General features: G+C 41.9%; 1 protein-coding gene across 2 annotated transcripts in view; it reads right to left on the reverse strand.

The window, feature by feature from the left end:
- Positions 1 to 5,215: 5,215 nt before the first annotated feature.
- The window catches only part of BRINP3 (BMP/retinoic acid inducible neural specific 3), a 199,927-nt gene continuing 191,609 nt past the window's right edge, over positions 5,216 to 13,533 (reverse strand). For both annotated transcript variants that reach the window (XM_002189920.7, XM_012575151.5), the window contains exon 8: positions 5,216 to 6,693. In XM_002189920.7, the coding sequence (XP_002189956.1) occupies positions 5,577 to 6,693 (1,117 nt within the window). In that variant the 3' untranslated portion in view covers positions 5,216 to 5,576. The remainder of the gene's footprint in view (positions 6,694 to 13,533) is intronic.

The following is a 13,533-nucleotide window of genomic DNA, read 5'->3' on the forward strand; positions in this document are numbered from 1 at the left end:
CTTCAAAGACTCTTTGTTCTCCCCTCAGTCCCCACCGAAGAATTGTGGTTTGATATGTACACACTTCACTTTGTTTTACTCCTCCTCTTCTCTCTTCTCTGTCAGCTGAGAATTGGCAAAAAGCCTTTTTCTGAAAAGAGAAAGCTCTTGGATTGTGTTGAAAGGTGGTCACGCTCTGGATTAGTCCCTCTTAGGGGAGCTTTGTTTTCAGAGCAAAGCTATCTCTGCTTCTCAGGTGGTTTTAAGCTCTTTTCTGTCTGCTGTGTGCTGAGAGCAGATCATAGACAGACAAACAATGCCTGGTGCAGGTGTGAGCAGAGGGTGGGCAATCCTACAGCACCTATTGTTACTAACATTGGCATTTCTTGTGTTTCCCTTTCATACCTGCACGTTGAACGCTCCCTAAAACAGAGGAATATGTGAGTGTGTTGACAAGATACACTGGTATTTTTAGATGCACGTTACCATCCAAGGAGTAATCTGCAGAGAAGGAAAATTGCACTATTTCTGGGAGGTAAAACTGTTTCTTTGGTCATAATTCTCACCTTACTGTTGTTGGCTTGGCAGGGAAAGAAGGAATTTATGTGCACTTGTTCCCAAAGCAGTGGTATATCTGGTGTGGCCACACTGCCAAATTTGTGAAAATTAAAGTCAGAATCCATACACTTCTCTACCCTGTGGGTAAGCTGACATTTTATCTCCTGTGACCCAGGGCTGTGGTTGCTCCATCGGTGGTCTGTGTATGCAGAAAGTGTTTGGTATAGGGTTTTATCAGGTTCTCAAACAGGAGACAATAATATTTCTCTTTGGACATTTTTTCCAATAGGAAACTTTCTGTGTTCTCAAAAACTAACTTTAGGATGGGTTTTTTTAGGAAAAGATGTCTTTGGGTGAGCCAAATCAGCAAACAGCTTGATCCATATGAAAGTTTTGTGATGAGGTATGGATGCAAGGGTGGAGAAGAAAGAACTGTGGCTACACCCATGTGCTACTTCTGGAGTAGATTTCATGCTTAGAGGATGAAGCTGAATGAACAGACCCCAAGGGCAGTCCTGCAGTCCCACAAACTGCCCTGCTGGGCCCCCACGAATCCTGAACATCAGCACTAAGTCTGCACTTGCTCTGGTGTCGAGATCTCCCAATGTGACTCTCATTAAAAAGTAGCCATGACATTCCTCGTTTCCAAACCTCATCCACACCCAGGGAGACCTTGGCCCCTGTTTTTAGCTGTAACCAGGCATGCAGGCTCTCTTGCTTATTTAAAAGCCTACTCAAATGAGACCTTTGTTCCTTTCCTCTCTCTGCTTTTCCCTGGCTTCCCCCTTGCACTCCAACCACCTCGGCAGGAGCCCTGGCTGCAGCATCCAGAGTGTGATCCCATTCCCAGGGGTGGCTCTGCTGGCACAGCAGCTCAGATTCTGTCCCCTACCTGCCAAAGATGGCTGCTGGATTTTAAAACACTGATCCTTCCCCATATCCCATTTTCCTGCTTGCTGCCAGCACAGCAGAGAGGAGGGTGTGGATCACTTTTCTTCCCCATGACATTTTTTTGTGCCTGGAAAACGTGTTGCATTTTCACAGAGAGGACCTTCAGGCAGCTGTAGCCCTCTTCTGCATTCTCCATCCTCCTTCCTGCACAAGCTGCTTACTCAGCCTGGGAATACTGACTTTTTTTGGCTTTTGCCTCTTTGCTGATTTGAGGTGTCTGCCAAATAAGCACTTTCACAAGAAATGCAGTCAGCATATGCAGATCTTTGGAAACAAAGGCTCTCCCTCAAACTTTGGGAAGAAAGATCCTAAAATGTGACTACACCTCTCTCTATCTTCAGCCACTAGAATATGAACACATTTTCTTCCTGCCTGTATTTTTTCAGCAAGCAATGAGAGAAATGAGAGTTCATTCATGCTCACTATGTTTGAATATGATTCAATTCAGCCTATGTATTCTGAATTTTGTCGCCCAGAGACTTAGATCAGTCTGGAAAACCTAATTCTGGTTCCCAAATAGTGATAAGGGGGCCCATCCTTACTGCAGTCTCTTCCCACAATAGAATTTATAGACATTAACTTGGCTCCACTTCAGACATGATCTGCATTGAATTTGCTTGGAAAATAGTGTTAGAAGAGTTCTTTGTCAGAGAGGCCTTCATTTAAGCAAGATGATGCCTGTGTTCTAATTAGTAACAACCTGGTTATTGTTCTCCCACTTTCAGCCTCCATCCAGTGACTCCATGTAGTCACTGGAATTTGTTCGGAATATTGTCCTAAGATGTCACTGTGCCATTCCATGGATACAGTACACAGGCAGTAACAGGACAAGGGCAAGTGGCTTTAAACAGAAGAAGTGTACATTTAGATGGGATTTTGGGAAGAAATTCTTCTCTATGAGAGTGGGCAAGCCCTGGCACAGGGTGCCCAAAGAAGCTGTGGCTGCCCTGGATCCCTGGAAGTGTCCAAGGCCAGGCTGGACAGGGCTTGGAGAAACTTGGGCTAGTGGAAGGTGTCCCTGCCCATGGCAGAGGGTGGCACCAAATGGGCTTTGAGGTCCCTCCCAGCCCAAACAAGTCTGGATTTCCATGATTCTGTGATTGTCTATTACCATCCTTTCTGTGCTTTTTTTTTTCCATCTGCAATGCTCAAATGGAAATGAGTTCACATGGGTGTAGCCACAGTTCTTTCTTCTCCACCTTTGCATCCATAGCTTATTACAAAACTTTCATGGATCAAGCTGTTTGTTGATTTGACTCATTCAGAGACATCTTTTTCTAAAAAAACATCCTAAAGTTCTTTTTTGAGAACATAGAAAGTTTTCCATTGGAAAAAATGTCCAAAGGGAAACATTATTGTCTCTTGTTTGATAAAACTGTGCAATTTTTTTTTCTCCTAATATACTTGTGGGGGGGTTTTCCCTATAATTTTTCCTTATCTTTATAGAATCCAGTTCTGGTAAAATAGAAACTATCCCTATTCCATGAGCCTACAGGTTCCAAAATCCAAAACTAGTCCTTGAGTAGTGGGCTAGGAAATCTGGCACAAAGCTGGTGACTAATGACAGGAAGTTTTCACTACTCCAGTCCAACACAAAGAATGTGTTGTGTAATAATTAAATGATGTCCCACTTCTGGGGCTTCTTCTTATCTGTATCTTTTATTACAGATACAGTTGTGCACAATGAAAAACTTTAAATCTTGGCAGAGAAAGACATGTAAAAAAAAAAAACCTCAGCCAAGAAGAAAACCATAGTCAGAGGGGGAAAATCTTAAGAAGGAGGATGAAAGGTGGGGGAGAAAACCCCTCCGATCATTTACTGTGACAACTGGTATTTTTTCTTAGTGAAGGGAAGCAAATCACTTCATCACTGCCCCACACTTCATCATTTTACTTCCTAGAAGCAGAAGAGGACATTTATTTTTACTTTTTGTTCATTTTATAACATTAGAGTCCTTCACTTGATTGAAAAGACTATACAAGGTACTGAGTAGTAAAAGCCAACTATCTAATTTTGCAAGTTATAATAGTTGCCAAAGACATAACAAAAGAGCAAAAGAATGACTTGAAGATGAAAACTGGAATACTGAGAATTTTAACTGGAAAGATCTTACTAATGCAAGAGCAAGCCAAAATCTAGACACGTAGAAGAGGGGTTGAGATACATTATTTATCAGCAAAAGAAAGCTGTAAGTTGAAGACAAACGGGAATTCATCCAGAGGTTAATTCCTCCAGAAACAACAACATAAAAAACCCCAAAACAAACAAACAAACAAAAACACTAAAAAACAACCAAACACTAAAAAACAACCCCCCCAAAAAAGGCTCTAAAAAACAAGGGAAAAAATCACTAATTTTACTTCTGAGTGACTTCTTAGTATAGAAGGTCTGAGGAATTGTCCAAATGGTGGCAGTGAAACAGTAAAGCAGTAAGGAGAGACAGGAATCATTAAGGAATATATTTCCCTTGGCAGTGGGCTTTGTGAAGAGTTTCTGTCCTTGTATTTTATATTGCCTACATTCACTTACAAGGTGTTTTCTCCCCTGTGCTGCTGGGGTCTTGCTGGAAGTGAGGAATGTCTCTTAGATTGGGCTAAATGCAAATGACACAGTAATACAACAAATTGAAATGAAAAAAGTGAATTTCATTGGAGTATAGCTGAATTAAAATTGTGAATGAATGAAATAGGGGTTTTTGCTTTTTGTGCTTGCCTGTTCTTTATATAATTCTTTCCCATTTAAAACATACAAATTGACTTTTAAATCTGTGACACAGATTCAGAATGAATGTAAGGAAGTACTACTAAACCATTTTGTATCAATTTCCTTCATTTTATCCTGCAGTTACTAATGGGGACTTCTGACAATCCAGCTATTTGTTGTGTTCTCTTGCAAAAGGCAGCAAAAGCTTCTTATGAGTCCCAGGTTCTGCTGTCTCAGATGTGCTTTTTTTCTGCTGGGATGTGTCAAATGGCAAAGAACCTGATTCGGATCCACAGACATTCACATTTAATTAATTTCAGTAGTTTATAATGCTTAATTAATGACTTGCACTGTCAGCTTTATAAACTGGATTTCTTGTATCTGCCAAAGGGGATTTTTTAAAAAACTGAAAATTCTTGCACTGAAAAGAATGGGAAAAGCACACATCTACTAAAGATGTGCATTGACAGGGAAATTTTTAACATTAATTTGAATCTAAGCAGTATGGCTGTACTTGGGTGAGCAGTTCAAAACAGAGAATTCTGAATATTATGGTGTGTGCATTCGGGAGGAGGCATGTGCACATATGCTTGATTCTTTTGGTAAATATGCAAAGCAAAGGATCAGGGGGAGACTTTTGAAAATCATTTTGGTCATTTGCAGACAGCCTCTCACCTGTCTCCTGTAGAGTTAATGCAGCCTTGCACTGCTGTGTATCCCACAGCTCCAACCTCCTGCCCACCCTAAAACACTCCTAAAATCACTCTGATGTCTGGGTGTCACACTGAGCACCTTGGAAAGGACAAGCCTCAGGTGGAGCATCGCTACAGTGGTCACTTCAGTCCGGCATGAACTCCTAGATCCACATCCTAAAATTAAAATATCCTATGGTTTTGACTTTTTGACAGTTTCTCTTAAAATCTGATGTCAATCTCTTCTATTTTCCTACCCCTACTGAGTTCAACACACACAAAAGTGTATCAAAGTTACTACTTTTGTGTAAGAAAAAAGAATCCCACAGCGTTTCTTTGTAATAACTGTTCAGCTACAAAATTTTATTGGTCTCCTTCTATGTTCCCTCTAGAGGATGTAATGCACAAAAGCATTGCCACGGAACATATAAAATTACAAATGAAATTTATTGTAAAAAGTAGAATGTCTTCTAGACTGGTGTCAGTATTTATTTCATTCATAAACCAAAACTGCAGGTATAATATATTCATTGTCAGCAAGTTCATGTGTGTAAATTGCCATCCAACAGTATTGACTGATATAAGACAGATATTGAAAAGACAATTTAAATTTACTCTTCCAAACATAAACTGTTCCACAAAAGCACTGTAAAAACTCCTTCAAAGTTTTGTGTTGTGCTTCACATTTATGGTTAACTACATAATTTGGTTGTGTCATAATCCACTGTGTTTGGCAATTTGGCATTAAAGGCCTGCAAAGCAGATTGGATCCTCACCACTTCACTGGTAGACAGTTTGAGTCTATGACGGAGCAAGCAAGAGAAGAGGTCCAGACGACGTTGGCCGGGTGGAGAGAGTTTATTTACACGATCCCGAATCTCCAACAGCTGCAAAAGTGCTGAGTCCTGTGAGCCCTGAGTGTAGGGGTAGTCCAGCTGCAAAATCAAGTCTCGAATTGCTTCTGGGTCGAAGTGCATGCTGTAGCCAAACACTTGGATGTTGTTGATTTTCATGTAGCCCAGATTTCTTGAGGGATCAATAAATTCCAGGGGTTCGTAGTAGATGCTCTCGTTGCCATTTGGACCATTTGACTTTATTCTACTCCTCAAATAGATGTGCACAGTTTCAAAAAATGTCTTCCACTTGTTGCCCAGAGTCAGTGTCCAGTTATAGCACTGAAGGGGCAAGTCCAGTTTAGTCCGCTCCCAGTCTGGGAAATTATTTTCATTCACAGGCATAAACCAGCTCTCAGAGTGGCTGCCCCCAAAAGGGTTGATATAAACAGCAAGGACGGGCTCTAAGGTGCTGTTCTTAGTCAGGCAAATTTGCAGAGAGAGGCCCAGTATCATATGGACCAGGCTGGACTTGTACTTGTTGCTCTTAAGAGTCAGGAGCATCCTCTTGCGCCACGAGGGGTCGAACCAGCTGTTGAGGCGCATGTCATTGCTGATGAAGATGGCGTGGACCTCAATCCTCCGGTCCGTCTTCTGCAGCAAATACTTCATCTCCAGGTCCTGCAGGTCCGTCTCGAAGCCGATGTAGTGCTCGGTGGAGTCGGCCACCTCGGGCTTGCAGAGCCCCTGGCTCAGCATGTAGCCGGCGTTGCAGCTGCCGCAGCGCGTGCGGTTGTCGGGGGCGCAGCTCAGGCAGGCGGGGCCATCGCCGAGCGTGCAGGGCAGGAAGCTGTGGCAGGCCACCTGGTCGTTGGGGCAGGTGCACGTGTGGGTCTCCTCCGAAAAGCTGCCCAGGAGCCCATTCTCATTGCAGTAGAGGAAGGACTGGATGCGGTTGAGCCAGTAGTTGGAAGACCTGCAGCATGGAAAGAACTTGTTTTTAACAGAGGTCTGCACGCAGCAAATACGACTTTGTTATGTTTTATCAGAAAGAGAAAAATAAAGCTGGTTTTAGTGTCAGGTTAAGGCACGATAGCATCAGCTGTCATATAGTTACAGGTATAAATTGCCTCTTAACAATGCAAAATCACAAAAGAAAAGTTTCCTTATAACCCACAGCCATGACAAGCTGTTCAGGTATTTACTTTCTCCATGTCTCTGTCAAGGCAGCCTGACAAAGAGCCATTTTCTGTAACTGTCTTCAGATTAACATCTTGAAATCCTACGCAGTTGAGATTATTTTTGTGTGTTCTATTTGACCAAAGTGTTTAGTGTGTATCTAAGTGTCTACAATTCTACTGTCCCTCTATTCTATTATGAAGATTTATTTTATTTTTACTAGCTGGAGCTGCGTTGATTTACAGACAGTGAGACAAAATTCTTTCCTAGAATAGCAATAGGTGCCTACCCCCCACCCAAAGAGATTCTTTAGATGACTTCCAGCACTGCAGAATCTCTACAGGAAGCCATGCATGAGTGCATGAGCATGTTGTGTTTACTTTCCATCTTTAGGGACAAAATTAAAAGATCACTTTAATGTTCTTCTTGTCATCTCATTTTGGTTTCACTAGGAGGAACCATTAAAGTCCTGCATCACACTGGGAAAACATACTGAAACCAACAGTTTAGGCTGATGAGGCACATCCACTAGAAGAAAGACAATGGGAAGACCAGAGCTACATGGAAATAGTCAGAAAAATGATCTTTGAATTTTTCAACTCCTATTATTCTCAGCAATGCACAGTTTAAAGAACTTGTTTTGTCTGCTGCAATCAGATCTGTTGTTGCCACATGAATGATGGTGGTTGTACAGTTCCTTCCCCTTTCATTACATTGTTTTGAAGGGAAAATGCAAGACCCTCATTTCCTCCTGACTGACTTTTAAGTCACATCTGAATTTGTCTCAAGGAGAAATCCATGGCATCTCAAATTCTGGTATTTTAGAAACATGAAAATAAAGTTCAGTAAAAAAATACTCTGGTGACATTTTTTAATCTTTCTATTTTTTCCCTTTTGTAGGGCAGGAATCTCAGTTGCTCAGGGTTGGAGGTTTACATGCCTATAGCTTGCATTTTCTAGAAGCACAAGTAAATATAATAACATGCACTACATGAACATACCTCATCATTATTCTTCTTGGTGCTTATTTGAAAGTCAGCATTAAGCAAAAATATTCTGGGTGAGTTTATTCCTTTGTTTCCTGATTACAAATCACAATGTCCATTCTGCAGGCAAGGTCAATGCCACAAAATAAAAGTTATCCCAGAACTGAGAAGACCTTGAAGCTGTCCCAGGTGGAATGGGAAGCTCCAGTGTGTTTTGTCTGGGTTGTTTTGACAGCAGCCTGCAGATCTGGAGCTGTCCCAGCCAGACCAGGTGTGGTGACCCTGGTGCCCATTTTGGGCTGAACTCTCCTGTTCCCTGCTATAACCCCATGGGCACCACAACAACCAAAACAGAGCAGATTCTTCCCAAAGGAGGGAAACCAACTTTCCAAAGGCCTCTCTTTGCAGCTTCTCCCTAATCCTTTGTGCTTCTCTGTGCTAATTGAAGAATTGATGTGGAGTCCCAAAAACTGCTGGAGGTAAGATATAAAAGTCTGGTTTGTTTACTTTAACTCTTTGTTTAATGCCATTTGATTCACAGTAGCCTTCATAAAGTTGCGACCTTGTGGTTTATCACACTGGACAGAAAATTGGGCAGATTTCAAGGCTGTATTATTTGCGTTTTAATATCCAAGTTTTCTGCTGGTATTGTTACTACCATGTGCAATTACATGACTACTGGGTTTGTAACTGTGACTTTTACCATCCTCCTCCACTTCTGTTGGGAACAGAAGTCCATGCCTTTGAAAAGTTTTATTATGTATTTAGGAATGCATTTCCAGATCACATTTACAGAAAACCTCTTTTTACACAGACCAGGAGCTGTTAGGGAATACAAGCAGCAGTTTAAAAATCTGCATGAAATTACAAGCTGAAAAATTAAGTAAGCTTCTTTCTATAACTTAGTTATGCTGTTTGTAACTTAGTATTATCTAGCTTATTTAAACTGCCATGTCTTTGATGATTAGCAGTTGCAAAGAGGTCAACAACTTTAGAGGGAAGGAGGTTATCTCCTTATTCCAATGAAGTTCAAAACAATAACATTCCAATATTATTGCCTTACTTTGATTTCTTTTTACCTGATTTTAAACAGAGATTTCAAGAAGAATCTGCTTATGTTTTTCTTTGATTATTTAACATATACAGTCTATTTTTTAAAAAAAGAAAACTACTTCCTTATTTAACTGCTTGTTTTAAAATTAGTCATTAAGGAATACTGTTACTCTTTGTAAATTTATTGCTTTCAGTAGAGCAAATTAATAAAATTTTGTGAAAGTACATAAAATGTGGGAGATACCTACTTTATGTAAGCCACTCGTCCTTAATTGGGTAAATTCACACTGGCAAGTCATTACAAAATCATTCTTTTTCTCATAGAGATTCAGGATCAGATAAGTTCTGGACCCTGCAGCCAAGAGAAAGGTTTGATTGGAAGCAGATGTGTCCTGCAGGTCACCACCTGGCTGAACAGCTGCTGCAGCCCAGGCTGCCACAGCCCCTCTAGGACGGTGGCAGCTGGGGACAGAGGGGATTGTAAATGCAGGTGAACCCAATGGGAAGAAATGACGATGTCTGACTCAATTCAGAAGGCTGAGTGATTTCTTTATTATAACTATTCTAAAATACATTAATATACTATATAAAGAAAGGTACTAAAAACTACACACCTACTTGTTCTAACTAAATCTCTAACACAACTCGTCACCCTCTCTGGAGAGTCCAGCCCCAGGTGGGTTGGATTGGCCATCAGGCTCAAACAATCCTCACCAGAATCCAATCAAGCAATCACCCCAGGTAAACAATTCTCCAAACACATTCCTCATGAGAAAAACAAGGAGCACAAATAGAAATTGTTTTCTCTTTCATTTCTCTCTGTGCACCTGTATGAAAAACCCTGAGAGAGGGAGAAATTTGCTGCCACAAGGGGGTTTTAGAGAAGGTAAGAGGTGACAGCTCTGTGCCAGGCTTGCTAACCCTGTGACAAGGGCTTCAAGCATTGCTGGCTTGGGACTGCAGCTCTAATGGAGGCTGGGAAATAAAACATCCAGGGAGAGAGGCTTTCCAGTGTGGTTTGGAACTGCATCATCCAGTTGGAACTGGATGATCTTCAAGGTCCTTTCCAACCCAAATCATTCTGTGATTGTGTGATTCATTCTGTGCAGAAAGTGGTGCACCTAGGGACCCTTCTCTGTGCCTGGACATGGATGTTTGCGGGAAACAGGAACATTTGGACACACTTCCAGTACTGTGACCTCCTCGATACCGCAGAGTTGTGGGGGATGAACAGAGACTCCTTGGATAAATCAGATAGAAGGGGAAAACAGTTGCACTCCCCACAGAAAGAATACAAAACTAAAACTTCACTGTTGAACAAGCAATGCACTGATCAGGCTCTCCAGGGCAGGGGTGAGAGGAGAGGACAGTGAGAGGGGCACTGTCAGAATCTTTACACACCATAAAATAAAAGGAAATGGATGAAGCCTGTCACCCTGGTCTTTAGTTTCCAAGTTCTTCTAAAAGTTTTCTATGATTTCTGATGTTTACATATTTCTATTTCAGTTTTCTCACACTGTTCATGTAAATAATGATTGTTTTGCATTCTTCTTTGTGGGAAGAGAGAAGTGATGGACTGTTGGTTTGACCAGTGTGGTTGGAGAGGTGGCAATTTCATCCTCCAATCCACTGCCACTTTTGGAATTCTATATATTGCAAAGTCAGAAAATAAACTTCCTCTTTTTGATATTTTTCCCCTCTTTTGATCTATCATGAATGTGTGAGTTATTTCATGTCGTAGTGTAACAGAAGCCTCCCTGAATTCACAGAATTCAGAGAATCACTGGGTTGGAAGAGACCTTCAAGATGATCAAGTCCAACCCAGCCCCAGCACCTCAACTAAACCCTGGCACCCAGTGCCACTTCCAGGCTTTGTTTAAACACATCCAGGGATGGTGACTCCACCACCTCCCCAGGCAGACCATTCCAGAACTTTATCACGCAGCACCAACTGGAGAAAGCAGCATGACCACAGGTGCCCTGAGCAAGGCTTGAAAGAGCTCTTCAATTATTTTTTTTTAACAATAAAATATTATTATTTGATTTTGGAAATTACACATGCTGGCTTGATGAGTTAGTTTTCCAAACCCTGGGGGTAGAACCAGCTTCCAAACCTAATGAAACCAGCAAGAATAGTCCTAGCCGCTCCAGTGAGCTTCAGATAAAAACAGAATGCTTGAAATACCTGTGTTCCTCATCCTGCAAAGTTATGTGATAATTTATAATCAAAAGCTATTTCTGGTGACTGACACACTTGAAGTCAAGACTTTATTGTAGAAGTAAAGCAATTTTTAGTTTAATTAAATATGATATTTGTCAAATTATATAACGAATTACACCTTCCTAGAAATTGTTTGGAATTTTTTAAACTTCTTTTGTTTATTTGTTATTATTTATTTTTCAAGTAATTGAAATCAACATTTTAAAACCAGCACAAAAGTACAAAAGAAGTACTAAATCTGGACAGAATTTCTCTGAAAACATGAATTGATTGTCTTGTTAGTAGAAAACATGTTGTCTCTATAGGAAGATAACCACTGCTCGGACTTGTGAACAGTGAGCCAAGTAACCCTTCCAAATCCCAAACTCCTGCCTTTTAGTTAAGACCCCAAAACTGGGTGTCCATTATTCTGGGGTTTGAATCTCACCATTGGCTGTAAAGAGTTCCTGCTCACACAAATCACACCTCTCAGGAAAGAACAATTCCTCCCTCCTTATTAATAATAATAAGAAGAATAATTCCTCCCTCCTTATTCTTCCATGTCTGATCGAATATGTCAGCTTAAAAATACCTAGAGGTGCACAACAACATTCCACAAATTTTCTCAGTTCTTAAAATTTACTTGGAAGCAGATTGTTAACTAATTCTGCTTCAATGACAACTTCAGCTCCAACTTCTACTCATTTCCTACTCTGCTACAAGCTCAGGCCACTGTTGCAGCATGAAGAGACTCCTGTGGTTAAACCTGCTGCCCCATAATCCACACCAGCTTTCAGCTGGAATGCTTGCAGGGGAAAGAAAACCTGCCAGATAATCTCACTTGTACGCAAGCATGGTAAAAAAATATGATAATACTAAGGAAGTTAATGCAGCAATTAACACCAGCTAAGTTTCTGATGAGAATCTTAATGACAGATGTAAATAATAATTCTGAAGTGCATTTAAAATAGCTTGGAATTTTTTTTATTACTGTGAAAAAATTTTAGTTAAAAACAGGATTATTTTTATTAGAGCAGTTGCAAGCTTAATCCAAACCACGTGCTTATTCCTGTTCAGTACACTGTAATATTAAATGTAAGAACAAAGCACTATGGTCACCCAATAGAATAGCTGGAGCAAGTATTTAATCATGATATGACACTTTTACCTCCTTCTCTGCCTCACTAAGTGCTTAACATCTGTTGTACATCAGATAGCTCAGTAGCAGATGATGAGTACTCAGTGAGGCAGATGCTAAGTAAAAAAATGAAGACAATTTAACAAGAAGTGGAGAGGCAGTAAAATACCCATTACCTACTTTCCCCTTCTTTGGAGGCCAAGTCCAGTATAAATCTGTGAGACAGCAACATCAGCACCAAATGCACTTTCAGACATCTCTACAACGTCCTACTCTGGATCAGGTGGATTTACATCTTGGGAAGGACACATCAGACTCCAAGTACTTTGTTTCTGTGCTGTGATTCAAAACAACAGTAATGGCTGCTTAATTTGATAGTGATCTTTATGAGAATGTTGTTTTCTTCTAGGAATCAGGGTAAAACTACCAACTGCACAGCAGCCAGAAGAGCAGTGAGTGATCAAAGAATCACGGAACCACAGAATGGTTTGGGTTGGGGAAGAGCTTAAATCCCAGTCCCATCCCCTGCTATGGCAGGGACACCTTCCACTGTTCCAGGGAGATCCAAGCCCTGTCCAGCCTGTCCTTGGATACTGCCAGAGATCCAGGGGCAGCCACAGCTTCTCTGAGCACCCTGTGCCAGGGCCTCACCAGACTCACAGGGAACAATTCCTTCCTAAAATTTAATCTAGCCTATCCTCTGGCAGTGAGAAGCCATTCCCCCTTGTCCTGTCACTCCATCCCTTGTAAGCAGTCTCCCTCTTTCTTTCCTCTGGGCTCCCTTCAGGTACAGTGAGATCACCCTAAAGCTCCTCCTCTCCAGGTGAACAATCCCAGCTCTCCCATCCTCTCCTCCCAGCAGAGCTGCTCCCTCCCTCTGACCATGCTGGTGCCTCCCCTGGGCTCTCTCCAGCAGCTCCAGCTCCTGCCTGTGCTGGGGCAGCTCTGCAGGTGGGGTCTCACCTGAGCACAGGGCACAGGGGCAGAATCCCCCTCCCCTGCTGCCCACGCTGGGGCTCAGCCCAGGGCAGGGGGTTCAGGGCTGGGGCAGCTCCAGCTCTCACCCCCAGCACCCCCAGCTCCTTCTCCCAGGGCTGCTCCATCTGCTGCTCCCCAGCCTGGATTGAGCCCAGGGGTTGCCCTGAGCAGGTCTCGTTAAAAACCTCCTGGGGCACCCATGGGCCACTTCTGGAGCTTCTCCAGGTGCCTCTGGCTGTCACCCTGTCCTTTAGGGCTGTCACTGCACCCTCAGCTTGGTGT

The sequence above is a fragment of the Taeniopygia guttata genome, chromosome 8, assembly GCF_048771995.1.
Source record: "Taeniopygia guttata chromosome 8, bTaeGut7.mat, whole genome shotgun sequence".
NCBI lineage: Eukaryota > Metazoa > Chordata > Aves > Passeriformes > Estrildidae > Taeniopygia > Taeniopygia guttata.